Source organism: Crinia signifera, chromosome 1 (genome assembly GCF_055691185.1).
Source record: "Crinia signifera chromosome 1, ASM5569118v1, whole genome shotgun sequence".
Classification (NCBI taxonomy): Eukaryota; Metazoa; Chordata; class Amphibia; order Anura; family Myobatrachidae; genus Crinia; species Crinia signifera.
Window position 1 is genome coordinate 42158513 of NC_139217.1, and position 27055 is coordinate 42185567.

The following is a 27055-nucleotide window of genomic DNA, read 5'->3' on the forward strand; positions in this document are numbered from 1 at the left end:
GTCAAATGCGGTGTTTGAAAAATGACAGGTAGTTGCTGATTAGTTTCAGTAAATACACACTGTATAATTTTTTGACCAATTTTGATCATTTTGGCCCTTCTGAACAATATTGGTCAAAATATCTTTCAGTGTGTACGCTGAAAGAAACTGATGACCAATTTCCCCCGAACCCAGTGTCCTGGATGAAAGAGGTTGTTGAAAGATGTTGACGAAAGATCCAAATTGAGCTGCCTGCACATTTGACGAACAACTGACGAGTATGCGCATCATCATTTGTTGTTCGTCGCATACATACTGAAAGATAATTTGACCAATATCGTTCAGAAGGGCCCAAAAAAATTGTACAGTGTGTATGCACCTTTAGTGGTTTATCTCTCTCCATTTTAATAGTTTTCAAGGCTTAGTACTTTTCAAGTCGCTTGTTATCTCTAACTAGAACTCGGCCTTAAAGTGTGTCATGGGCAACAGATTATGCCGATATAAGCTGCAGGTTTTTCCTTCAAGCATCGCCCTCCCAGAACACATCTGTGCCCCAACCATGAAGTCCGGAAGCAGCTGCTGCCGGCCCCATAGCCCATGTTATTACAACTCATATTACCCCCAATTAAGTGACAGCAGATCCAGAATGCATATGATCAGATAGAGCAGCAGCTGCTGTAGATAAGAAGTTAGATCCAGCTCATTTAACACTTCAGCATCCACACGCACCCAGGAGGTAAGGACAGAGGTTGCCATTATTCTGTGTATGATTCCCCGGTCTTATGGTGACGGAACATATGTACTTCATAGGATCTACAGGAGTTACACACATGGCTGTTGCAGGCAAGTCATGCAGCCAGTCATGTGCCCAAATGAGGTATATGCAGCACCCAAAGATGGCCCAGAGGATAAAGGCATCATACGGTAAGGTAAGCATGGGTCCTGGGAGAGTTGGATAAGGTTCAGGAAATCCATCAGCCGGACCAGCTGCTATTGAGGGAACAGCTGTCAGCGACTGCAATGTAATCTATCCTTCCCACAATGCACACACTTCCTGTGACCCAACTACAATGACGGTATGCGGTCAGGTGACTAAAACCAGAAGATAACTACAGCTGGGATACCGGTGGTAATTCATGCAATGGAATCGGTGCTGAAAACCCCGGAATGGGATTGGCGACTATGGCGGTTATTCTGGTTTACTCCTTCCCGCAAATTCCTTCTTAGATGGACAAAACCATGTGCACTGCAGGTGGGGCAGATGTAAAATGTGCAGAGTTAGATTTGGGTGGGGTTTTACCGCAAAGTGAGATCTATATTGCAGTGTAAAAATAAAGCAGTCTGTATTTTCCCTGCACAGAAACAAAATAACTCACCCAAATCTTATTCTCTCTGCACATTTTACATCTGCCCCCCTGCAGTGCACATGGTTTTGTCCATCTAAGAAGGAATTTGCCAGAAGGAGTGAACTGGAATAACCCCCTATATTTTATAGCCATTTTCCACAGTGCACCAGTCACAACCAATTCCCCCTGAGGACTGCAGCAATAAATGTATCCCGGATACTTGCCGATTAGCCCTGGAAGCTGTTGTGGTATCCTGTCGGAGCAGGGTTTCCCCAAACTCAGTCCTCGAGGCACCCCAACAGTTCAGGTTTTAAAAGATATCCGTGCTTCTGCACAGACTGTATAATCAAACTGAGGTAAAGAGTCAGTCACCTGAAAACCTGGACTGTTAGGGTACCTCGAGATCAGTTTGGGAACCACTGGTAGGGACAGACAGCTGGATTTGTGCTCTGCTTGATGGTAATGGTCTGTGTGGTGAGGTGACCATAGACCTGGCATGTCCAAACTATTGCCCCCCAGCTGTTGCAAAACTACACATCCCAGCATGCCTTGTCATAGTTGTAGCATTTCCTAATCGCAAAATTGTGGCAAGGCATGATGGGACTTGGTTTCACAACAGCTGGAGGGCCATAGTTTGGACATGCCTGCCATAGACAATACATGGTACCATTGCTCAGGACTGAACTGGACCTTCAGCCACAGGAGACGGACAGGTTGCTGTTCCTATGGCGTTATTATAAGGTAATGTACTAACCTGAGGCCAGATTGAGCAGACCGCCTCTATTATTGGTGATGGGACTTTGTGCAGCAACTAATACAGGTTCCACTCATCTCCTAGAACAGGCGGTCCTAAAGGCACAGTTACAGTCCAGGTTGCAAGGACAGCCATACTTGATCACAGGTGACTTAATTAGTACATCGATGATTTGGATTTAACAACTGTGCTCAAGCATGGATGCCACTAAATCCTAGGATTGTTAGGAGTAAATTTACGAACATGGGAATTCTTTTGACAAAAGCCTGTTGCCCATAGCAACCACATTCTATTATCTTTTTGAAGGCGCTAAATAAGAAGTAGTATCCGATTGGTTGCTATGGGCAACTCCCATCTTAGTAAAATTTACCCCTTAGTGCTCCTTGAGGACAGAGGCTGGGAAACTCTGCCCTAGAACATCAGTTATTGGGCCAGATGCACTAAGCTTCAAACGTGATAAAATGGAGGGTGATAAACAACCAGCCAATCAGCTCCTGCCTGACATTTTTCAAACACAGTCTGTGACATGGCAGGTAGGAGCTGATAGGCTGGCTGTTTATCACTCTCCATTTTTTTTCCTTTTAAAAGCTTAGTGCTTCTGGCACCTTGTGAGGTCCTATCCCCTTTGTATACACTACTCCGTTATACAACTTGAGAACCGTAATTAGGATTGCACAATCATAGATAGATGGTTTTATTAAGTAACAGTGAAAAAACAAAAAAAAAAAAAAAAGAATTAAGATGTTTCATTGACTTTATTATATCTTAAAGTGCTTAAAAACATATTTCATGAACAGTCTAAATAAACATAACCACACTTAAAAAACATACATGAGATATTTGGTGGAGCAACATACATACTTGGACTTAATACTTTATTTATGCATCAAGTAATTCATTTGCAGCCCCATACAAAAAAAACACAAATGGCGTGTAACAGTGAGGAGCGGATACTGCGTTAGGTGGGGTGTGTGTGTGTGTGTGTGTGAGATGTAGTGCAGTACCAGACCATTAGGGGTCCAAGTTCTCCACAATGACCCACCAAGAGCCCCTCCACCCAGGAGGACAATGGTAATAATAAGGATCTTCTGATGACCCCTGACCCACATTTTACAGCAGTAGCAAGCAACAGATGGGTTATCATTTATGGTCATACACCTGGAAATGAAGCTGAAGAGAAATAGAGATTACTTATAACAGGCTATGCACCTCCAGGTGACTTTAGGGTCTATGTCGCCTTGCAGCGATCACTGAGGGGTAGATTTATTAAGCTTGGTGAAGTGTTAAACTGTCAGGTTTTTATCGCCGGCCAATCAGCTCTTACCTGTCCTTTTTCAAACCAAGCCAGTAGCTTCACAGGTAGGAGCTGATTGGTCGGTGATAAAAAACAGACAGTTTATCACTTCACCAAGCTTAATAAATCTGCCCCAATCCGTTGTTTAACCTTTCTCGTTCCCTTGCGCTTTAGAACCGCCAGGAAGAATTGTGATACGTCACAGAGCAGTTGCATTATATAGCTGGTCACGGGAGAAGAAAATTGGAATAACTTTGTATATAAAGACTTTGCTGCAAGGCATAGAAGTATTTAGTAAGTGTTCAGTAACTGAACACAAGCTAATAGATACAGCACTTATGATGGCTGTAGAGACCTTGGGACCTTCTACACACCAATATATTACTTCTAAATATATGCTAACCAGATGCATAACCGTTAAACGCTGCTTGTACGTCGCCACTATACGATGTGCTATATTGTGCTGTGAGGCGAGATTTCCCATTGAGAATTCGAATAGCTGGACAACATTCAGGATAATACACCATAAGTGTTTGGCAGCAAGATAACATTGTTGTAACAGTCTGTAGCACAGTAAAAGTGAAGACCAACTTAAAAACAAAACACAACAACCCCAATACCCCATTCAATTGAGCTACGTATCATGGACACTGCACCAGTAACAGTCACCGCCCACCATGCCAGGATCTAGGGTGGTTTGAGGAAGATGGACACTGGTGCTCTTAGGGGAAAGTAAAGTCCCACGCGGACTTCAGAGATATCGCTTATGTGGAGCCGGTTGCACTCGCCACAGTGTTGGATGCATCTTCTATTCACGATGATGCAGTCTCCAGATGGGTCTTCAGGGAAACCGGTCTCTCGCCTGCCCAGACACCAATTCTTTACTAATGCACTTACTAATATCACAAAAGGTTTCCAACCGAATGAACTTACAGAAACAGAACCCCAAAAATATCTAAAGCCAACAGTCCATTATCCATCCCCGACACACCCAAGAAATGATCCACAACCTGATGACCGGAGGAGATGGTTTCACGACATTCCTGAGACTTTGTCCAAGATTAGAACCGGTTCCTTTAATCATAACGGCCTTAGATCTTTATATTGATTGGTTCCTCTCGCGAGGCCTTGCCCTGAATGTTTATCTATTGCAGTCGATGCACTTTGTAGGAAAGACACTGGTGGTTTCAAAGAACAGCAGGATCTGGCTTGTATGAAAGGGACTGGAAGACATTGTTGTATAGTCTGGTAGAGTAACCTGAGCAGTGGGCAGTATATATGGCGGTACGGTGACCAGGCAGACACCTCCGAGGACTGAACCGTGATGTTCTCTTAATCGACCCTATGATTTTACCAAGCGCCTTACTGGACTTCCATGTGGAGACAATACGGAATCCAAAAGCGATAGCTGTCCGTCACACATTGTCTTCTGCTTTCCAGCATCTACACCCAGATCTTTGCCAAATAACTTTGTGGGGCAATATTTACGGTTCTTTCAAAAGACAAACTGATCTCCGCACACAGTATATGTAAAATGATAACCGGAAACAGCAAGCATATTGGGGTGCCAAAACAGGACAGTCACCTAAATTCTGGGGTCCCAAAATGCTTGTCATTGCCCGGCAGAAATCCAGCTACGCTGTAAACATTGGCGATACTGTAACACACATCCAGCAATGGGGTATAGGCAGGAAGCAATGGGAGCACGTCGTACAACTACTTACATCAAAATTAAACCTGAAAACCAGGATGGCGGACAATTCAGAAAGTAGCAACCCTTGTGTGAGAAGCAACCGGGAAATATAAAATAAATGAAATACATTCAATATATACATTTCCGCGATAGGATAATGTACAGAAAACTCAAGCTAAGACATTCATCTTTAATGGGGGGATATGGAGAGGCGAGATTGGTCTTCTGTAGAATTATACATATAGGCACTACTATATACAGAGAAGACAATCCTGTGCGATGACCACTCTGCAGATGCCGTTCCAAATAGCAATCTAGAGCGGAAGGACTTCGATTGAAAAATCCAAAGCTTGCTTTCTCTATGGAGTGCATTCTGACACAGTTATTCTAGAAAGAGACAGCAGTAGCAGATGCCATCGCATAGATGGAAGAGAGGACAACGCCCCCAGGCCCCTGACCAATCTTGCAGCCATTGAGGCAAAACTGTCACCTTTACACAGTAGAGGTAGCAATCGGATTAACACATATTTATGACGCGGCAGCCAATCAGCCGCTTAGAACTTGAGATGCGATAGGCCGAATGAGTCGTGCAATGGCGGCCTCTGGTTTACAGACTTTATTCAGGGTTTCTAGCTGCGGGCATGGGATAGGTGGAAGGAGGATAGGAAGCTTATAAAAAAGGTGGCCATAACAACCTATCATAACAAGAGAACCTTACCAGTGTATAGAAAACATATAAGTTGGAACGTATGGGGCAGATTTATTAAGCCTGGTGAAGTGATAAAGTGGTGACAATGCACAAGCCAATCAGCTCTTGTCATTTTCAAATCTCAGCCAGGAACATGACAGTTAGAAGTTGGTCGGTAATAACGCACCAGCCAACTTCTAACTGTCATGATATTGGCTAAGATTTGAAAGTGACAGGAGCTGATTGGCTGGTGCATGGTCACAACTTTATCACTTCACCCGGCTTAATACATCGGAGCCTGAGTTAGCCGACAAACGCTTGGTAGGTGTTCAGAGTGGCCAAGGTGACTGCATGACCCAAGATGTGACATATATACAAAGACCTACAGTAATAGCTGTGAAACATGCGCCATCTGCCAAGGCTCTACAGGATCTAAGTCCCTGCCACTAGGCTTCAATTCTGCTTCAGACACTTTCATCTTCGGCTCCTTGGACAGGACCGGCCAACTATAACCCAGGCTATTTATTTGTGAAAGGTACTGCGTGTTCCAGCTGGTTATAAGTAATGTAATACTACAATGTGACCGCTATATGTACAATACCAGTTTCAGCCTGTGCATCAGCAGAGAGGGAACGTTTATTACAGCTATGAACATTTGGCGTAACGGCAAGTTACGGGGGTGACACAATCAGCAGCACCTCCCCGGACCTGTGTGCTGAAGGCATCAGGAGGAAGACAGATAAAAAGTTCTCTCAGGTTTAATCCTCACATTGCACCATCCGTACGGCAGCAGAAAGATTTGGTCTGTAAACGAAGTATTGGAACCCCCAGATGTTTCACCCAACAAACCAATGGAAACTGCCAGGAGTTGCTGATGCCGAGGTCTTCAGGCATCCTCAGCCTGGCATCTGGGGTCGGCATCTCTACTTCTCCAGTGGGGCTTGGAGCAGGGCCGGCGCCTGCTCCATGATGCGTACCAGTAGCTTATCGATGTAATTCTCCAGCTCACGCACGTGGTCTTCCTTCTTGCCCAGCTCGGCCTCCCGCTGCAGCAGCATGTGGATGAGCTCGTCGTGAGTGAGGTGGTAGTATTTGGCCGCCAGGTCCGGAGGACACAGATCCTGGAGAGGAAACCAAGAGATATAATGAGCACCTGGACTGTTAATCTGAACTACATTTACCACAATTCACTTTACCACAGAAGGGGGTATTGTTAACCAAATGCCAACACAAAAACAACTTATTAAATAGGCGATATATAAAAGCAACAAATTAAAGCTCGATCTTTTTTCACACACACACACACACAACTTGGTGGATAAGGAGTCATATAATTCAGGTCAGTGAGTTATAACTTACTTTTTACCTTCTGGCTCCTGTAATGGCAGATGCTGTCCATCTGCTCAGCACCTGGCAGAATTTACTATAGAAAGGCATTGTATACCATTGAAGGAGACATACCATAATAAAGAAATCTAAAACGAAGGTTCCTATGTCTGGAGTCTAATATGGCAGACAGGTCAATGCACCCCGAATGGCTGCCTGGACTCCGCTACCCACCAGACATGCTGGGAGAAAACCGGAAGCTTGTGAGGATTTACCTCAAAAAGATCTCCTCAGAGAAAGGCCTGTCTACTATAAAAAGGTAGGCGATCCTCATGAGCTGCTGATTGGACAGAAACATAGAATTTGACGGCAGATAAGAACCACTTGGCGCATCTAGTCTGCCCCAGTACAGCCAAGAAAAGGACTAATCAGACACCAGCTTTAGAAAGAAAAAGGGTGTGGATCCAACGGTTACCTTCCAGGTACACTCTCTAAAATCCACTCTACCCGTGACAAAATTTGTTCTGGGTCTCCGAGCAACAACAATCAGAATGTACATATGTGCGTGCATGAGACATTGTAAGCCACATAACCAGGCCCTATGTCTGGTGGGGAAATGCTGCACTTCCACATCACAACATACTGACCATCTGGTACACACATGTATAGAGGAGCTGGTACCCTGGCATCTCCCCATCCACACTCTGCTACCACCCAATAGCAGCCCTCACTGCTGTTCTTCCTCTGCCCCGTACCATACATAGGTCTTCCCTTGACATGCAGAAAGCAGTTTAACCTTTGCCTACTTTAGGAAAGTCCCCAAGCACCGCAGAGCCAGCCAGAGCTCATTAAAAGTGTCACACACCATGGGATACGGTGATGTCACCTGTGTGACATCAGGGACCAGCTGTGCTCATTTCTTTCTGAGATAATTAAATTTATTGTCACCGGGGAGACTGTAGGGGAACCCTGATGAGGCAATACATTGAGGGTCACCTGGGAGTCAACAAACATCACCAGAGACAATTTATGGTGCTCTGATCTACAGCTAGATATTAGGAGCGCAGAAACACAGGAGGTAGAACTAGGAGGTTATGCTAAATACACAGACATGCAGATCCCCATCAATGTACATTTCCCTGTAAGCGATTGTCCCGACAGAGTAAAGCTGGGTACACATCTATACAATCCCTGTTTTCTTACGACCGTTCAACCAACCGTAGACCCGTCGGACCGTCCACAAACACCAGCCGATACGCGCATACACACCTGTACAATTTTACTTGCGATGTCCGATGTACTCCCGTCCAAACAGTCGCAAGAAAAAGATTGCACCACCGTACACACTGTCGATTTGGGCTTTTGACACGATACATATAAACAAAATTATCATAATGGGCTGGGTTAAGGGCATACCAAAACAAAGAGGTGTGCTCTAGAACCGCATTCCTCTGCCTGTACCTGCCATGACAGCATCCCGTCCTCACACACAGCAGCTCCCTCCATCCCCCTCCCAAATCCCTGTGCTGTCCTGTCTCCTCCACTCAGCAGCTGACCTCTCTCCTCACTGCATTCTTTCTAGGGCTGCCTGCTCAGCGCGTACCCCATCTTTATAGCAGCCGGCAGGGTGACTATGGACAGATACGGCAAAGTGACTAGGTAGTCGCATTCCGCATCTTTATAGCAGTTTGCCGTATATGTCCATATGCCCATAAACATGGGGAGGGGTGAATGCTTCTTGTGCTGTAGGAGAGATCATGCAACTATGGAATGCCAACATGGGCGTTCCAGCTTTGGCAGTATAGTCGCAAGAAAAGCCAGCAGATCGATCAAACGTGCGTACACACTGCACTTTTGTTCCAATATGGGGCCGTCCTGTCGGATAAAAATTAAACAGTAAAGAACCTTCGACCGACCATGGACGGACAAGACCCAGAACGGACCGACGATTGTATAGATGTGTACCCAGCTTTAGTGTTTTGGACGCACATTGATCAGCAGAATTGGAGAACTTATTGATGGCAGGAAGTCAGGATATCTGTACATACGATCCAGAGGCCTATTGTAGAGTACAGGCCATAACCCAGCTTTAGCTGAAGCCAAGGCAGTGGGCTGACGAGAGGAGGAGCCAAGGTAGCAAGGCCCAGCCCCTTCAGAACCATCAGATATAGGAGCACATGTCTTTGCCTGGTTCATCATTTCTTGAAATAAAACCTGTTGCAGTAACTCAGCAGAGGATCTGTAGGGACTTCCCCTCTATTCAAGCAATTATCCACAAGGCTGCACTTGCAAGGTGTGGAAAACAACATTTTGGAGAAAGTGGGGTGTGTCCTGAGGATACGGGTACATTCCACACCCCATCAGTTTTTAAAAAAACGTTGTATGTCGCACCTTGCAAGTCTGAGTGCCACCTTGTGCACGTATATATGGCATAATACTGGCACACACCTTCAGCCGCTCCAGATCCTGTTTCTTGGGTGCAGAATGCTGCCCACCAGTCACCGACTTTAACTTCTCCAGACCACTGTTCAGCGCTGTAGTGAGAGCCGGACGCGGAGTCTTTTTTTCTGGAGCAGAGTCGGATTGGGCCGCACTGATTGGTTTTACTGGGTGGGGGCTGAAAGGGGAGAAAAACAAGTTTAATGCAAAACCTGAACTTCTGTATAAGACACACACACACAAATCTCTAAATAACAAACACACACACACACACACACACACACTAATGAGCCCAACCACCTACTGTCTCATTACACAAAGTGATTCCAGTCTAACAACCTTCTAGTCCCTTCCGGTAGGAGCTCAGAGAAACAACCTATGGCTACCCAGTGTGGAACTAGTTCTCCCAGCATGCCCTGGGAGGTGTACAAAGTAAATTCAAAGGCGATTACACAGATTTAAAGCATAGACCTATTAAAACCATCAGTGGTGGATAAATACAAGCAGACAGATGTTCTGTAGGTACAGCGCGACATGTTTCCTAGCTCAACCCATCATTAGAAGGAGATGTCCCAGTACCGGGGCAGCCATGACTAGTTCCTGCACATACTGAATAATATTCCGCTCATGGGAGAAGCTGGGATCTCGGATTTATAGACCTAATCTGGACAGAAGCATGAAGAACCAATAAAGGCAGCTGCAGGTGATCCCAATGTGACCGAACGGAAGTTCTCTACATGGACAAAGCAGGAGTCAATGGAGTGAGACAAACCCAAAGTCAATAAAAGTGTGAAATGCAAGTTGCCATCAAGAATCAGCCCAAGCAAGCACCTCACATATACTGTAGTAGCCACAGAAGTCTCCCGGCCGACCCAACGGTCTACCGCAGCCTGCCGTAGGGGTGCGCCAGGGCTGCGGTGTCCGGCAGGAAGAGCAATCAGCACAATGGGACGTGCAATTCCAGGGATAACAGCATTTTTAGACACACCTTTGGCAATGTAAAAATGCCCAGAACACAAAATACAGAACATTCATTTCATGGCATGAGGCAGAACCAAGCAGCATGTGAGGATGGACTGTAACAAATGAAGAGGGCTGTCCCAATGGTAGGAAGTTAAATGTAGACTACTTTACAGCGGGCAGTTAGGCTTAGGCTAGGAGGGGTATGGGTCATAGGGCGGACCGAATTTAAGGTGCCCTTACACTAGTAAGATTTATCTTCAGATCTGGCTGGAACAAAAACATGGTTATGGATGAGTGACAGTTTGGCAGTTTTCCAGCATTTCCAAGCAAATGGTCAACTGTCATTTGCTCTCATCCATAACCATGTTTTTGTTCCAACCAGACAGATCTGCAGATAAATCTGCGTGTGTATGGCCACCTTAAAAGGTAGACAGTCATTAGGGTGACCACTATAGGTCGACATGGCAATCAGGCAAGCATTAGGTCAAATGGAAAAAGGTCCAACATAACTTTTTCAAGTTCAACATGGACACAGTATCCGTGTACTGCTTCGCTCGCTGTGCTTCAGGTACACTATGATATTCTCACACTATGACCAATTAGAACAGCAGAAAGTATGAAAAACCACCACCACAAAAAAAAAAAAAATATCGCACACGAAAAACGTATATGTCGTCCTAATGCTTGCAGACCAGTGACCGCATCCCAGCTATGAGAGTATTAGGCTGTGGGAGGATTTAAGGATTAGGCTATGAGAGTGGTAGGCTATGGGAAAGGATGGTTAGGAACTACAGGGAGGGTTGAAGGGCGGGTGGTAGGGTCAGGCTGCAACAGCACACAGGATTAGGCTGTAAGAGTAGAGTTTAGGTCAGTGGTAGCCAACGCGAGTCCTCCAGAGCTACCAACAGTTCACATTTTCCAGCTCACCTCGCAGGTACACTTATTACTCACTAACAAGTTTTCAAAGATCCACAGGTGGAGCTAATTACTTTACTTGTGATTCTGTCAGGAGATCTGGAAAACATGCACTGTTGGTAGCTCCCGAGGACTGGAGTTGGCTACCCCAGGTTTAGGGTAAGGTACTCGGGTTAGGCTGCATGAGTGTTAGGAACAGAGGGGAGAGTTAGGGGTTAGGCATAGGAGTTTGCATTACTCGCCACCACTAGATCAACTTTCCATCGGACCCAGAAGACACTGCTGTAGTGTTCCTTCTAGCACCCGCCATATTTTAAAACCCAAGCAGTTCCTCTTCCCTGCCTGGGGTGTCGCTGTCTGCTGTGGGGTTTCTGGCACAGGTCTGGTTTGCATATCAGTGCTGATATACAGACCACACTGTGAAGAAGCACTACAGCAGACAGCGACACCCCAGGCAGGGAAGAGGAACTGCATGGGTTTTAAAAGATGGCGGGTGCTAGAATGAACACTGCTACTGCATCGCCAGAACTGCTACCAGGTAACTGATCGCTGCACTGCTGGGTTACACAGTTGTGTCAACATTCAACTCATGTAGACATTAAGAATGTTGACATATCGACCATTTCAACAACAAATGGCGACAAAAAGATCCGGGCTGCCCTAAAGGTACCTTACAACCCAGCACTCCGCAGCAGAAGAAATACGTTCTGTATCACACGAGAATGACCAAGGCATTCTAGGCCCTAGCCCAAAACTATAGCCACACATCATAAATAACATGGGCAATATGTCCGCCATCAAGCAAGCCGGTGCCCTATTGCTGAATGGACCTCAATGAAATTCCCTGAATAGAGCAAACCACAATCGCTGGGACTCGTCTGTTCACTGGTGGGGGAAGAGGGACACTCAATATTATTACCCCTTATAGGCCCTTATTCTGATTGCGTCAGATGGCTCTGTGTGCGGTTGGATGGCTGTTTGGTATTTGCGCACATGTGAACGCCTCGCACGTCCGAACATGAAGTTCGGTCCGTGCAGAAATTGATCGTATGGAAGCATCCGAGCAGGGGGAGGAGAGGGGCGTGAAGGGCTATTTGGGCTCAATACCATATGTGTACGCCCTGCGTTTCATGGGTGTTACAATAAAAACATCGGGCGTATGTATGGTAATGCGGCTGTGACGCACGTGTGGGGGGCGGACATATGACATAGCCGGATGTCAGCTGCCCGCCCATATCCCTGCTTTCATACGGAAAAATGGCCGCTCGGTCGGCGACCAACGGAGGATGGGGGAGGTTCCCGTAGATGGGGGAGGTGTTCACATGGAACGCTCGGTGTCTTACCGCATTCAGACGTACGGTAGGCGGGCTAAGAACACTAGGTTCCTGTCCAAAATACGCATCCGTCCGAGTCAACTACAATAAGGGCCATAATACTGTTCAACTGGGCTTCAAAACTTTCTCATATAAGGTTTATCTATGCCAGCATTGAGAGGAGTCTGACAACAGTATGAGGTGCAGCCGGAGGGCCCTGCCTGGTTAAGTACCCATCAGTATTAATCACAGCTTGCCTCTCCAACTCACAATCGTAGTCACAAACAAACAAAATAAAAAATAAAAAAATAAAATGCATGAAATCCTGCGCTCCTCTTACCTCCATGCATGCAGAGCTTCCCAAACCCCACCATTACAGTCCAGGTTTCACATATACCCATGCTTGACCACAGGTGACTTAAGTAGTACTTCAGTACATTTGATTTAACCATCTGGAGACACGCATAGGTTTATGGTCACACAGCGGACCTGTATATACCGTGCACCCGGAAAGTATTCACAGCGCTTCACTTTTTCCACATTTTTGTTATGTTACAGCCTTATTCCATTTTGGAATAAATTCATTTCCCCCCAAAATTCAAAAATGTGGATCAGTTGGTCACCAGCAAGTTTTAGGCAGGCTTTAGGTCGACATGCATCTGGGTCGATATGCAGGAACGTCGACATGGGTTAGGTTGACAATCAAAAGGTCGACATTGTGTTTTTCACAGTTTCCCCCCAAAATGCAGACACAGTCGACAAAGGTTAAAGTGCACTGCTGCGCTCGCCATGCTTCAAGGCTTGGTGACTTGCTGCGCTCGGCACACTATATTATTCTCCCATGGTGCCCTAGATCGTAGGGCATGAAATACCGTCAGTGGGCACCATCGGCTCAAAAAACAGTGAAAAACCCATGTCGACCTTTCATCCTAATGACCCAGTCAACCTAACCCATGTCGACCTTCCTGCATGTCAACCTAAATGCATGTCTACCTAATGGTGTCAACCTAATCACATGTACATAAAGTATTCACAGCCTTTACTCAATACTTTGTTGATGCACCTTTGGCAGCAATTACAGCCTAAAGCCATTTTGGATATGATGCCACAAGCTTGGCAAACCTATCTTTGGGCAGTTTTGCCCATTCTTCTTTACAGTACCTCTCAAGCTCCATCAGGTTGGATTAGGGAGTTGAGGGGGGGGGGGGGGCAATGATAAGATTTAAGGAGAAAATATGGCCGGGGGATTCAATTGAGGATGTTGAATTCTTCGAATCCTGCACTTTTTTTTCATGTACCACCAGAACAAGTCTGAATTTCCATGAAATAAAAAAAAAATGGAATTGGTTACCTGTAGTAATCCAAGGCGTATCACCTAGCTAAACATCACTCCCAATTGAATTCCCCACTTAATTAGTACGTCTGTCCATCTGATTTAAACATCTGTGCTCAGCCATGGAAATACTTAAAACATGGACTGTAAGGGTGCTTGGAGGAGAAAGTTTGCGAACCACTGCTTTAAGTATTTTTCTACTTTTGTTTTCTCCTGGACTCCAGACTAAGAAAAAAAGTTTTACAGAGATTAACATAAAATCAATAATTTTAGGCTGACAAACTTGTCGTGTACATAAGTTATGTCTTATACTTCTGTTGAAGCCTGCACTCTCGAGCTACTCTAGGCCAACAGGAAGACCTAACCCTAAATAAGTGGTACACATACATATTGTATTATGAGTCTTCTACATAACTAATGCAGCACACACACACTCTTAACCACACTCTCCAGGCTGCAGATTGGTAGCTTACATTGCACGTTCCACTTGCCAGCATTTCACAGATAGCTCACCTGGTTCTTAGTGGCATAAATGGACTGTCAGCTGTCTGTGTCTCCTGAGGCAGAACCGAAGCAGCATACGGTGTCTCCCCACTGGCCACGGAGGAATGGCAGCACGACAGTGTCACTGAGTGGGTACTGGTTGCAGTGGTGACCCCAGGAGTTGTAGGAAACATGATCGGAGAAGGGAAGTCTGATAGTTTAAGGTTTGGAGCAGCATCGAGGGAAGGAGTGGAGAAGGCCAAAGGTTGGCTTCCATGCATAAAAGCGTCCTTTACATCAGCAGGAAGGACAACAGAGGGGAGGTCTGCAAGCGCTGCACGGGCATGAAGGTCTTTGAAGCTCAAGTCTTCTGGCAACGAAGACCCAGAACTCAGACTGTTCCTAGGGGGTTCAATAAAGGGATTTTTAGGACTTAGAGGAGCTTGGTCAACCGGTGTAAAGGGATTTCCCGGAGAATGGAAACATTTATTATGATCAAGCTGGTCAGACTCCATTCTCCAGAAACCTTCGTTCTTGAAGTCTACAACTACATCTGCTGACCAAGATGACTGGCTTAGAAGACCTGAACAGCTTTCTTCTCCTAAAGATTTCATGCTGGACTCAAGATTATGGTCTGACCGCTCATTCAGTGGTGGGATAGTAGGTTCCATAACCTGACTGGCTATACTCTCCCCTTTGTTCTGCTCTGGTTTGGAGCTACACTCAGAGTTTTTGGAATTCTGGCTTCTAAAACCTCTGCTCTCTGGCAGAACATCAGGACACAGACTCTTTGACAAGCCCTGCCTGGTGTCAGCTGGATCTACAGCAGCAGGTGGTGTCTGCTCCTCTAGGGCAGACCAAAAAAGTAAGTCGGACTGGTCAAATTTTTTAACCAAACTTCCGTTTTCAGTTCTACTTTCCTTTTTTGACTGCAGAACTGGCTTTAGGAAGTTAAAATCTTCTTTATCCAATTTGCTGCCAAATTTTGATGGTAATTCAGATGAACTGTGGGTCATTAAGTGCAGTTTATTTGAGTTTTCATGAATGTTAGAGAGGTCGGTGTCTAGTAAGACAGCTGAAGGGCAAGTCCGGAACTGCTCCGACGCAGTTACTTCATTTACATCTAACAGATGTTCCCCATTAGCGGCCCCCAGCTTTGAAACCTCATTATTTCCTTCCCCTAAATTAGTCCACAGGCCCTTGTTGGAGGATTGAGTATCCTCACTTATAGAGCCTAATGCAGGGCTTTGTATCTCAATTACAGGACAACAGGTCACTGGAGGAACAGTCTGTTTGCCATCCCCCATGTTCTGCGGTTTCATATGCACCTCTGGGCTCTCAGCTTGTTTTTCAGTGGTTTTTTGATTGCTTGTTTGTTTGCAATTATCATTAGAAGTCTCCAACCGCTCAACGGCAGGTGACGACACGAGCTGAGGGGGCTTGGGTGGTGCTGTAGACCCTACATCCTCACTGATGGTCTGTTCCTTAATTAGCTCCTTAACCCTTTCTTCCACTAAGGTTTTCTCATTAGGGATGCCTTCTTGATTAAGAGCAGTGAAACTGCGTTCCATGCAGACCTGTTCTTTAAGTTCTACAGAGGCTGGGATATTTTCTACAATACCAATATTTTTGATGAACTCTATGGGAGACAAGCTAGTAGGGTACTTTCTTTGGGTTGGAGACTCCTCCTCAGACAGCAATCTACTGATCTCTTCTGAAGAGATAATGTTCTGATCCATTACTACACGTGGTGAGACGGCAGCTATCCTGCTCTCAGCTTCGTGAAGTGACAAATCAACATTCACTGTTGCATAACCGTTAGTCGTATCTGTAACGAGCGCCTGATTTCTTGGCGTCTCATTGGGTGGAATGAATGTTGGAGAAAGGCACTGGGGGAGGCTTTTTGAAAAAGGAGTTATTTCATCAGGCTCTTGTCTACTAACATGGGACGTTTCCGGCCAACATGTGGCCAATGCTTGCACATTAGGGTTCTTTGAATGTAGGTTCCATAGATTGTCCTCCCTACAACAAGTTGTAGACTCAGTTCCTTGGACTTCAGATGAAGACTGTAATAGATTTTCTTTAGAGTCACTAACAAAAGACTTCTCTTTGGTTTCCAGTGGACTTCGATGATTAGAGACTGGTTGCAATCGGCTTGAGGCTAAAGCGTCAAACTGTTCCTCCAATTTCGAGGCCAAGGCAGGAGGTTCCAGAGACGAGCTCGAGGCCAATTCAAAATGCTGATCTTTGGAAGATTGCAAAAAGCCTCTCTCCCCTGGATACGAAAACACTTTTCGATCTTCTGTAAATGGAGAGAAGGCGATTGGACTGTGTTTCTCCGCAAAAGAGCTCCTTTCAGCAGCTTCTGATGTACCAACAGACCCAGAGGGGAAACTAGAGAAAAAGTGAGTAGGTGAAGAAGTATTTAGTAACTGGTCAGAGAGGAAGTCCTCAAAGAAAGGGTTGTTCTGCAGTGGGTGGAGAAATGGGTTGTAGGTAGAAAAGCGCCCACGGACACCACTATAAGCTATAGGGAGGTTAGTACTAGGCAATACAGAAGCATCTACTCGAGAGGTAGGTGGGGCAGGGTAGCAGGAGGTGAAGCAAGGAGAAGGAGAGAAGCTGGTTTCTACCTGAGGAGACACATCCAGGCTGTGGAGGAAGACAAAACAGTCCTCCAAGGTTAGTACCAAACAACAACAAAAAACAAACAGACTAGGCTACAAGCATACACGCATAATCTGACCACTGGGTGGCAGTAAGCAGTCTCAAGTGTCTCTAAAAGGGGAGGGAAATGGTGATGTCAGCAGAGTATATAACATGGAGGGCACATAATAAATGCAGGTCCAGCAATAGATTTCCAACCTGCATACATATTATGGGCTTGATTCAGAGATATACACAATGTCCATATTTACGCAGTTCAGTGATCTGCTGACTGCACATGCGTCATGGCTGCACTATCCACATGTCAATGTACTAATGTGACGGCCCTCATCTTTGCTATCAATGATGGGTGGGTGTGAAAGTCGCAATTAATTGTGCCGTGTGCAACCGGATCACGGGAGCATATGCACCATGCGATCCTATAGGTGCGTGTGTCGTACAGGTTTGCAGACACGAAAATCGCAATATACTCGGCAAGTGGCAAAGATGAGAGCGGTCACATCAGTGCCGTTGTAAAGTTACTTGTGGAGAGGACTTCGGATTGACATTCCAGTACCGACAGACAAAACGCAGGTATACCGAGATTGTTTTAGGAATGTTTTACAGATTAAATCTTTACTTTTGGAAGCAGATGCCATGGCATCAGTGTCCCAGTTCCTACCCTGGGGTTACTAAGAGGGTACATTATTGGAGGCACCGCTGAGTGTTGCAGAGATTTGGGAGGTTGACAGTGGATCTCTCAATCTACTTCCAGGTGGTAATTTTTGTATATTTTTATAGATCTGGTAAGTGCGTGATCGCAGCGGTGATGCTTTATATGTACATCTTGGAAATCAGCCCCTCCGACAGCTAAATAAAATCTAAGTGTCACATGCGTGTAGCATCCAGCCACCGGCAGAGGAGATTTGCCGGACATCACGGTACCTGGCCTCCTGTAACAGGCCAGCATCATGCGGTGTCATACAAGTTCTCTATGGAAGTCAGAGGTTTTGCTACACCCGGACAGACGAGACAAGACCCACGTCCTTTTTATCAGAATGTATTTATTACGTTTATAGAACTGTCAATCACAGAATTAAAACAGATGTGTAGCTTCAAGGGCCATTTATCTGTGGTAAAATAGAAAGGATATATTTACTAAAGCTTCTTAAAATGAAGAGAGGCGAGGTTGCCCATAGCAACCAACCAGATTCTTTCATTTCTCTATTGCATCCTACAAAATCATAGACAGAAATCTGATTGGTTGCCACGAGCAACAGAACAGCTTTTCACTTTAAGAAATGTTAGTAATTTTACCCTGAGCTCTGAGATGTGGATGTAGCCCATTGAAGATGGGCAGTGGGGGTGGAGAATATGAGCATACTGCGCATTCGCGGGGCCCGGAACCTGTCCATTGCATTGAATAGGCCTGGATGGCAGCGGGGAGACCCTGGAGCGTTAGCCCTCCTACTATGGTCAGGTAGGAGCCGCCGCCGATCACCACTGTTCCCTTCCAGACGAAAACCCCCTCATGGACGTCTGCGCTACAGGCTCCTGCCATGAAACCAAAACGCCCATCTCCGGCACCAGTCGCTCCCTCCAAACTAAAAACATCCTCCCCTGCATGCACCGAGAGTGAATCTACCGAGCCTTGGATCCCATTCACTGTAACCCATGGCCACCTAGAAGTTAAGGGTTCTCATAGATTAGTGTGAGCGTACTACCTTGCACGTCTATACTAATATAAACAGTACAATGACTCCATCACATATCACTATCTCCCATCTAACCAATATGGGCGCAGCGGAGTTCCACAGTGTCAATCCGGCCCATAAAAACACAATAATGCACCAAGGTAGAGCCGGATATTGTACACAGGTATGCCAGATGAAAGGACAAGCAACAGATAATAATGAAAACATTATAGAGATCTGTTTAATAGAAATCTCCGACCTTTTCAAAATCTCTCCAATAATTGAAATACCTGGGAAGAGGTCGGAAGCCAATCAGACAGACGGCTTCTGCTGACGCAACCAGACAACTGAGACTGCAACGGACTGCACGCTTGGCTGTGTACGTATGTCAGATCTACACGGTGACGTAAGATTATAACCAACAATTACCTGGAATACCAGATGTTGATTAGAATAGGAGGTGGCATGTGTGACAGGGGAAAGCTGCACTCTGGAAGCTCCTGTCTGTGGTAACCACCAAAGACAGACGGTATGACCACACAAGTCCCTTGCAGAATATGAACATGCCCTTTAATGGATTCATGTACACACAGTGTACAGTAAGCACCACATAATGCCATGTTTTCTATTTTGCAATGCTGACCCCCGCAGTACCCTGATCTAAGGAGAACTTCAAGCGAAGGACTCTGACATGACCTCAATCTGCTTCTCATAGCCCGGTGCAACCCATTGACATATGTCGGCATTAATTCCACCAGCAGGCGGACTAAGTAAGACTTGACACGCTTTACAGATATAAGAAACAGAAACAATTAAAAAACTTTCCATAAAACACAGAGAGCACGAAGACACTAAAGGGGCATTAGTGAAACGCATGAATAAACAGGAAAGTCTTGAGTCTGTTTTTGAAGCAATTTAGAATGGGGGCCTTTCGCACTGTGCGGGAAAGCATTCCATAGAGTTGGAACCACAAACATTTAAGATCGGTCCAGAGAAGTTCATGGAGATTCTAGGTACTGATCAAAGTCCCTCTTCTACAGGGAAACGGTCATCTGTCAGACCACACTTAGATCGACAGTAATTAGGTCGACCCCGGAAGGTCGACTGGCCCCAATGTCGACAGGGTTAAAGGTCGACAGTCATTAGGTCGACGTGAGTTTTTCACTGTTTTTTGAGCCGCCATGTGCAGACAGGCAGTATTTCATGCCCTACCATCCACTAGGGCGTGGTGGGAGAATAAAATAGTGTGCCGAGCGTAGCGATGCACTGCGCCCGAAGCATGGCGAGTGAAGCGAGGGGCTGCAATTCAACTCCAACTGTCCATGTTGACTGTGTTGACATTCGGGTCAAAAAACAGTGAAAAACTCATGTCGACCTAAACCCATGTCGACCTTAAGTCATGTCGACCTCTAACCCTGCCGACCTTGGGGCCAGTCGACCTTCCGGGGTCGACGTAATGACGGTAGACCTAAGTCTGGTCTGACAGATATACCGATTCCCTTCTACAGGAGGCAGTAACTGAGCAGGGCTGTAAGGAGTCAGAAGCTGCTTCAGGTACCTTGGGCCCTGTTCATGTAGGGCTGTGAAAGTCAGACAGCCAATCTTGAAGATTTGCAATCATACAAGCAGCTAGCGGAGGGAGTAGAGAATGGGTGTTATGTGGCTGGAACGGGGTTGGTTGGTTTATAGCCTGGCATCTGCATTTTGTACCATCTGCAAGAGGTGCAATTATTTTGCGGTGAGACCCAGGTAGAGGGCACTGCAGTAATCTAGGCATGATGATACACATGTATGTATAGGAGACTCTTCTGGGGGGAATTAATTGCTTGGATCTGGCTATGTTTGTCAAATGAAAGAATGAGGATTTGATTGTGGTTGATATCTGATGTTTGAGTATCAATCCACTAGGGTAACGCCAAGATTTCGCACATGCTCAGTGTTTTGTAGTCCTGACCCCTCAAGTGTAGGTGTTGTCATCACAAATTGGGCTGTGGAGTTAGTAGTCTAAAGCAGTGCACACACGGCAGCGATATGTGCTAAAATCGCTGGCGACCATATTGCCAGTGATGGGAGTGTGCCCCGGCGATAAGTTGCCGGTTGTGCGCTCGTGTTTTCAGCCCCGTTATAAGCAGATTACCTCTGCGGCTCAGCCGGCAGAGGTTTCTTTTCATCAGCGACCATCTCTATATCGCCCCTTGTGTACGCACCTTTAGAGAAGAGATTCCGTTACTCGCAGGTCAATTGTTCTTTATGATCCAAATTCTATCGTGGCGATCAGGTTTTTCCCCCTGACCTTTTGACCACTTATGGTGAGTAGTAATACGTGGGCATGGCTAACGGGGCAAAATAAAATAAACGTGATGCACTCAACATTGGGAAACTAAAGTGTGAGGTTATTCTGCGAGTATAGAAGGGTTGGGATCGTTGTGTCTACAGTGCATTAGGTCGACAATGGTCTAGGTTGACAGGTCAATGGGTCGACATGGGGGTTTTCACTGTTTTTTTACCCAAATGTCAACACAATCCACATGGGCCCAGTTTCCAGTGCACCGCATCCCCTTTGCAATGCTTAGGGCACGGTGCCTCGCTGCGCTTGGCACACTATTTTATTCTCCCACCAAGCCCTAGTGGATGGTAGGGCATGAAATACCGCCTGCCGGCACATGTCAGCTCTACACAGTGAAAAACACCATGTCGACATTTTGACTGTCGACCTAATGCTTTGTGTCGACCTAGACCCTTGTCGACCCAATTCTAAGACTACAGGATGCAGTTTAAATCCCAGCGTTCAGAATCCCGACGCCGGAATCCCGACACTTTCTCCCCCCCGTGGGTGTCCACGTCACCCTCGGAGGGAGAATAAATTAGCGTGCCGAGCCCGCAAGAGGGGGCGATCCACGTCCCCCCTTGTCGGGATTTCGGCTTCGGGATTTTGAACGCCGGGATCCCGACCGCCGGCTTTTCATGCCGAATCCAACACCCCAACTACTAAGCCCAGGTTGCATCCATGCCAAGTCATAGAATTAGACGGCAAATAAGAACTATTTGGCCCATCGGCAGTAGCAGCGCGGATCCTCCACATACACTTCCTCGGCTGATAATTAGGGTTTGAGGCAGCCTAGTCTTCAGATTCAAAGCCGGCAGCCTTACAAGGCACAGACTATAGGGCTGATTCAGTCCTGCTCGTTAAGCAGCGAATTAAGCCTCCCCACCAATGTATTTGCTCTGCGCACGCTCACTGTCACCAATGCGCATCTGCAGGCCCCAGGAACGCCCTCTGCCTGTCACTCAGGTTGCGAGCGCCTAGGCGATGAGAAACTCAGCCGAAGGCGCTCGCAACCAGAGTGACAGGCAGGGGGCAGTCCTAGATGGACCCTCATTGTTTCATTGGTGTTCCCCTGCCTGCTCGGGGCGGGTGGACGACACCACATGACGTCTGCACCCGCCCCCAATTCGGACAACAAGCTGCAGCAGTCCTGGCTTACCTTTTCGCTGCAAACAGAGGAAAAGTCATTCAACGGTGAGCAACCATCAAGCGAGGTTTCCTTTTTTATGGGCGCTTATGAGCGAATGTGTAAGTATGCACATCCTCTGGTAGCGTAGCAAGGGGATGTGTGTGCCGGGGCGCCGTTTACCTGCTCGCTAGGCTCCGATCATATGCAGCCTAGCGAGCAGATCTGAATAACCCCCTATGTGCGGTAAGAGCTGCTTTCCTGAAGCCCCTTTAGTGCTATTAGCCTGTGCTATGGTATCATGGGCATTGGTGTTCGCTTTGCGTAATCCTTAGGTCAATGCTAAACTATCATGGGAAAACCGTACAAAAGATAAAAATGGTTTGAATATTTAAGAGGGCTATATTTTTATCCATTAGGGTTTTTACAGCCATCGACAGGCTGTTTCCGCACCATGTGGGAATAATCGCTGACCCATATTATTAAACAAACAAGATAACTCTGTAATGGACCCCCTACTAGCATCACCACAGGACATTGTTGACTAGAGCAAACAAGTAGCAGGATCGTCTACGAACCTTGGTTTTGGTGGAGTCTCCTTCGTGTCTTTAGAACCGAACCAGCTGCCAACTCTCCCTCTCTCTTCGGAGCTTGAAGGCACTTGAGGTGAGGGCTCAGTGAGATTCTTCTGGCCAGATCCATGCTGGAGGTTGGCCGTGGGCTTCTCTTCTTTTGTCTTCGCTTCCTGAACTTTAGCTTTTGCCGGATCTGCAGTAAACACCATGGGGGAGGTGATTTGGACAGGCTTGGCATCCAGAAGGACCTGGTCATTCTTTGGCTTCTGTGAGGCCTGCGCCCCTTTCGAGGAGACCTTTTCTTCTTCAGCAGATATAGAAACGTCTGCTGGCTTGTGCCCCATTTTCTCTGAAGCGTGGACCGGTCCCCGAACTACTTCAGGAACTGCAACCTCATCCGCTTTCTTTACAATGTTCTGGAAGGACTTGGAGGCAGGTGCAGATTTCTCCAGAAACAGGGGCGGTTTGGGGAGAGGCACTTCTGTGTAGACATGGCTCCCATTTATGCACAAAGACGACTTGGAGATCGGGCTGCTATTTGGCTTCAGGTTTTGCACGGCCTTTGGTTCTGGGAACAACTTTAGTTTGCTGACCTCGTCACTGAAGGCCCTCTTATGAGTCATCCTGGGAGAAGCTTCATTGGTGGTAACTGAGAAAGGAGACAAGAACCACCAGGACAAGTTTATCATTAGATTTCAGCAGGGTGGCAACTGCAACTAATTTCCATCCACAGGCACCTGACCACAAGTAGCCATCAACCACTCAGCATTTATCACAAGTAGTAACAGGTTACCTCCTTAAGAGTCTAGAGCACAGGTTCTCAAAGTCGGTCCTCAGGACACCACACAGTGCATGTTTTACAGGTCTCCTCACAGAATCAACTGAAATAATTAGCTCCACCTGTGGATCTTTTTAAAATGTGTCAGTCATTAATGAGTGCGCCTGGTGAGTGACCTGGAAAATGTGAACTGTCTGGGGTCATGAGGACCGACTTTGAGAACCAATGGTCTGGAGGACTCTGCATCTGTGCTATAGATAGGCAACTTTCCACGCCAAGTATTAAGGTGCCCATACACGTTACAATTATTGTATACAATATTGTATACAATATCGCATCTCATCGCATATCGGTTTTGTGATGAGATGAGATCTAGTACAAATAGTATGTGCTGCACATACTATTTGTACTAGATCTCATCTCATCTGATCTCATCGCAAAACCGATATGCGATGAGATGCGATATTGTATACAATATTGTATACAATAATTGTAACGTGTATGGGCACCATTAGTTTTATTTTTAGGATGAAAGCTCCCGTTGGCAGTTAGGATTCAGAAAGTGGGGGTGACACAATAACTGCATACAATCGTGGAGGTCCATGGCAAATCTCACACAAACTGTGCTGGACTTGTTCAACTGGGTGTTCTGTATGACATTATGATTGGAATGGTTGGCACTGAGGTGGTGTGTAAACTTCACGGGAGGTGTGTGTAGAATATACACGGTTGGTGTAGTGGTTAAGATTACTGCCTCACAGCACTGAGATCCCGGGTTCTATTCCCTGCAAGGGTCAGTGTGGAGTTTGCATGTTCTTTCCTGGTACTAAACATAGTGTGTGTGTGTTCTAGGGATATGGAATATAGACGGTAATCTCCTTTGCGGACAGGGACCGCTGTGACTGAGCAAACAGACCCTGTAACAGAACTGCGTAATAAGCTCACGCTGGAATAGTAACAGCTAATAAATAAAAGTCTTCAGTGACCTATAAACAGCTTCCCGTCATGTGGTTTATTGCGCACATTACCGTAATGTTAAACCACTACACTTTGAAACCTCCTAATAAAAAGGTAAATTATCTGCTCATTGCTTACCATGAACAGAGTGGAATCAATATTCCAGGGAGGAGGGAGACTGTGTGTGATAAAGGGAAAACATGGATTTGTTTGGCTGCAGACACCCCGTACTGCCCCCTCCCCTGTCTCTGGGGACTCCTGAAGACATCGTTGTAAACCACCTATTTGGAGGCGCTAGCAGGGGTGGCTAGACCTGGACTCTGTGCTATCTGGTATATATCGGTCATGTGTGCTCTGCGCTAGAGTCTCTATGAACTGAAGCAGTGGAACAAACAGATTCCCGGATAGACGTACAGGTATTAGTCATGAGACATGCACAGTATAAACGACCAGCAGCGTCAGGGAGCTTAATGTCCTCAACCTTACAGCAGTGGAGCGCAGGAGATGTGTAACACAAATACTCGCTCATTACAGCTTTGACTTGCTTAGGCCCATGTTCACAGCAGAAGAACTCTGTAATACACAGAGCAGGGAATCCCTATTGGTAGAACATTTGAACAATGACTAACACCACCTTTTCATTTAAACCTGCTGGTTTATGGAAGCATCGATAAAGAGTTAATAGAAAGAGTTAAATAGCAGCACGAGACCTTCGCTTGCAGTACACATAGTTGAATTGTAGAGGGCAGCAGAGAGCCAACACTAGTTGGATACAGGATTATGAAAGGAGGTTATAAATTAGGGCCTCTTATAATCTATGCAGAACAATGAGAAAGTAATAAAGACCAAAAGGAGAATCTACAAGACATTGGGGGTTTTGTCCACCTGCAAAATGATATTGAACTTATGAAACAAAGTTAATGTATTCCACCCTTGGACAATACTAATCTATACCAGCTCTCTCACCAGTGGATAAACACAAGCGGCGTTATGTAATACAGCCGATTTCACCCGAGATGCGGGACGAATTCATACTTTTTTTTTTTAAAGCACCAACCATTTACAAAGCATGGTTTTGCCTTTTAAATGATTGACACCATTTGCTATTTAACCGTTATGTCAGTGCCAGCGGCTGTGCGTGCCCGAACAGAGCAACACTTGAAGTGCTCCATCGGGTGCCACCTAGTGGTCAGATTTGGTTTGAATTCCTCCCATACTGTTGAGGAGCAGCCTTGGGGCGGGATTCTCTAAAATCCGCGCCGCACATCGCCGGCTACCGCAGACATAGTTATCGCATATGTACCAACATATGCGATAATTATGGCAAAGGACAGCTCTTGCGTTGAGCGGTCCTTTGCGATCTGGCCGGCGATGTGCAGTGTGTTCCGGTGGCTCCCCAGCAGCTCCCCCCCCCCTCTTAGCCGGCCGGATGATGCTTCTGCTGCGGGGTGGGCTCTCCACCTACTCCCTGCACCCGGAAGAGGATTTACAGTGCAGAGAGGAGGCGGTCACTTGTCTGGGCAGTACAGAGCTGTGCTGCCTGGACACAGGTGAAGGGGGTGGCAGGGGTGAGAGGAGTCGGTGGGTTGCGACACATCTCAACCCTACATTGGTTATCTAGATCAGTGGTTCTCAACCTCGGTCCTCTGGTACCCCCAGCAGTTCACGTTTTTCAGGTCTCCATACAGAATCACAGGTGAAATTAACTCCACTTGTGATCTTTTAAAATGTGTCAACGAATAATGAGTGCACCTACCAGGTGACCTGGAAAACATGCAACGTGGGGGTACTTGTGGACCGGGGTTAAGAACCACTGATCTACATATTCGATGGATAGTCACTTAATACTAAAGCTAGTCCCCACATTAGAGAAAGTAGTAGGACTTTAAACTTTGACCCTGCTCAATGCTGCATTTACCAGTCGGCTCGGTGGAAAGGCTGCTGTTCCTGATGGCGGGTTTCTTGACGACATCTGGTAGAATTATAGATATGCCAGCATTGGTAGGCACGGTGCCGCTCGTGGAGGAGATGGTGCTATCTGACCCAAGAGAAGTGTTGGACTTAGTGAGTGAGCTCTTGCGCAGGCCTTTAAAGAAAGTGGCTGCTTTGAACTTTGGCTTTTTCTCATCCTCCTCGTCACTGTCCAGGCGGCCAACGCTGCTTGGGACAATGGCTGAGGAGGACTCCATGTGGAAGTGCTTCTTAACTTTCATCTTGTCCTTTAGCTTTCCGAATGGAGTCTTTGGCTTGTCTTTGACGGAGAGGTCAAACATGCTTGCTGTCAGGTTGTTCCGCGTAAACTGGATGGACACCTGGATCTCTCCTCGTTCTTTCTCCTTTTGCCCGGGTTTCGAGTGAAGTTTGTACCACCTGCAACAGAACGGGCACAGTACATGGGTTATCGGTGGGGAGAAAACCTCACTTCTC

General features: G+C 46.3%; 1 protein-coding gene across 2 annotated transcripts in view; it reads right to left on the bottom strand.

Moving 5' to 3' along the window:
* Positions 1-2815: 2815 nt before the first annotated feature.
* RAB11FIP5 (RAB11 family interacting protein 5) overlaps positions 2816-27055 on the bottom strand; it is a 60941-nt gene continuing 36701 nt past the window's right edge. For both annotated transcript variants that reach the window (XM_083189412.1, XM_083144809.1), the window contains 5 exons: positions 26547-26998; positions 22897-23542; positions 14557-16920; positions 9529-9697; positions 2816-6875 (listed from right to left, as the gene is read on the bottom strand). In XM_083189412.1, the coding sequence (XP_083045538.1) occupies positions 6678-6875; positions 9529-9697; positions 14557-16920; positions 22897-23542; positions 26547-26998 (3829 nt within the window). In that variant the 3' untranslated portion in view covers positions 2816-6677. The remainder of the gene's footprint in view (positions 6876-9528; positions 9698-14556; positions 16921-22896; positions 23543-26546; positions 26999-27055) is intronic.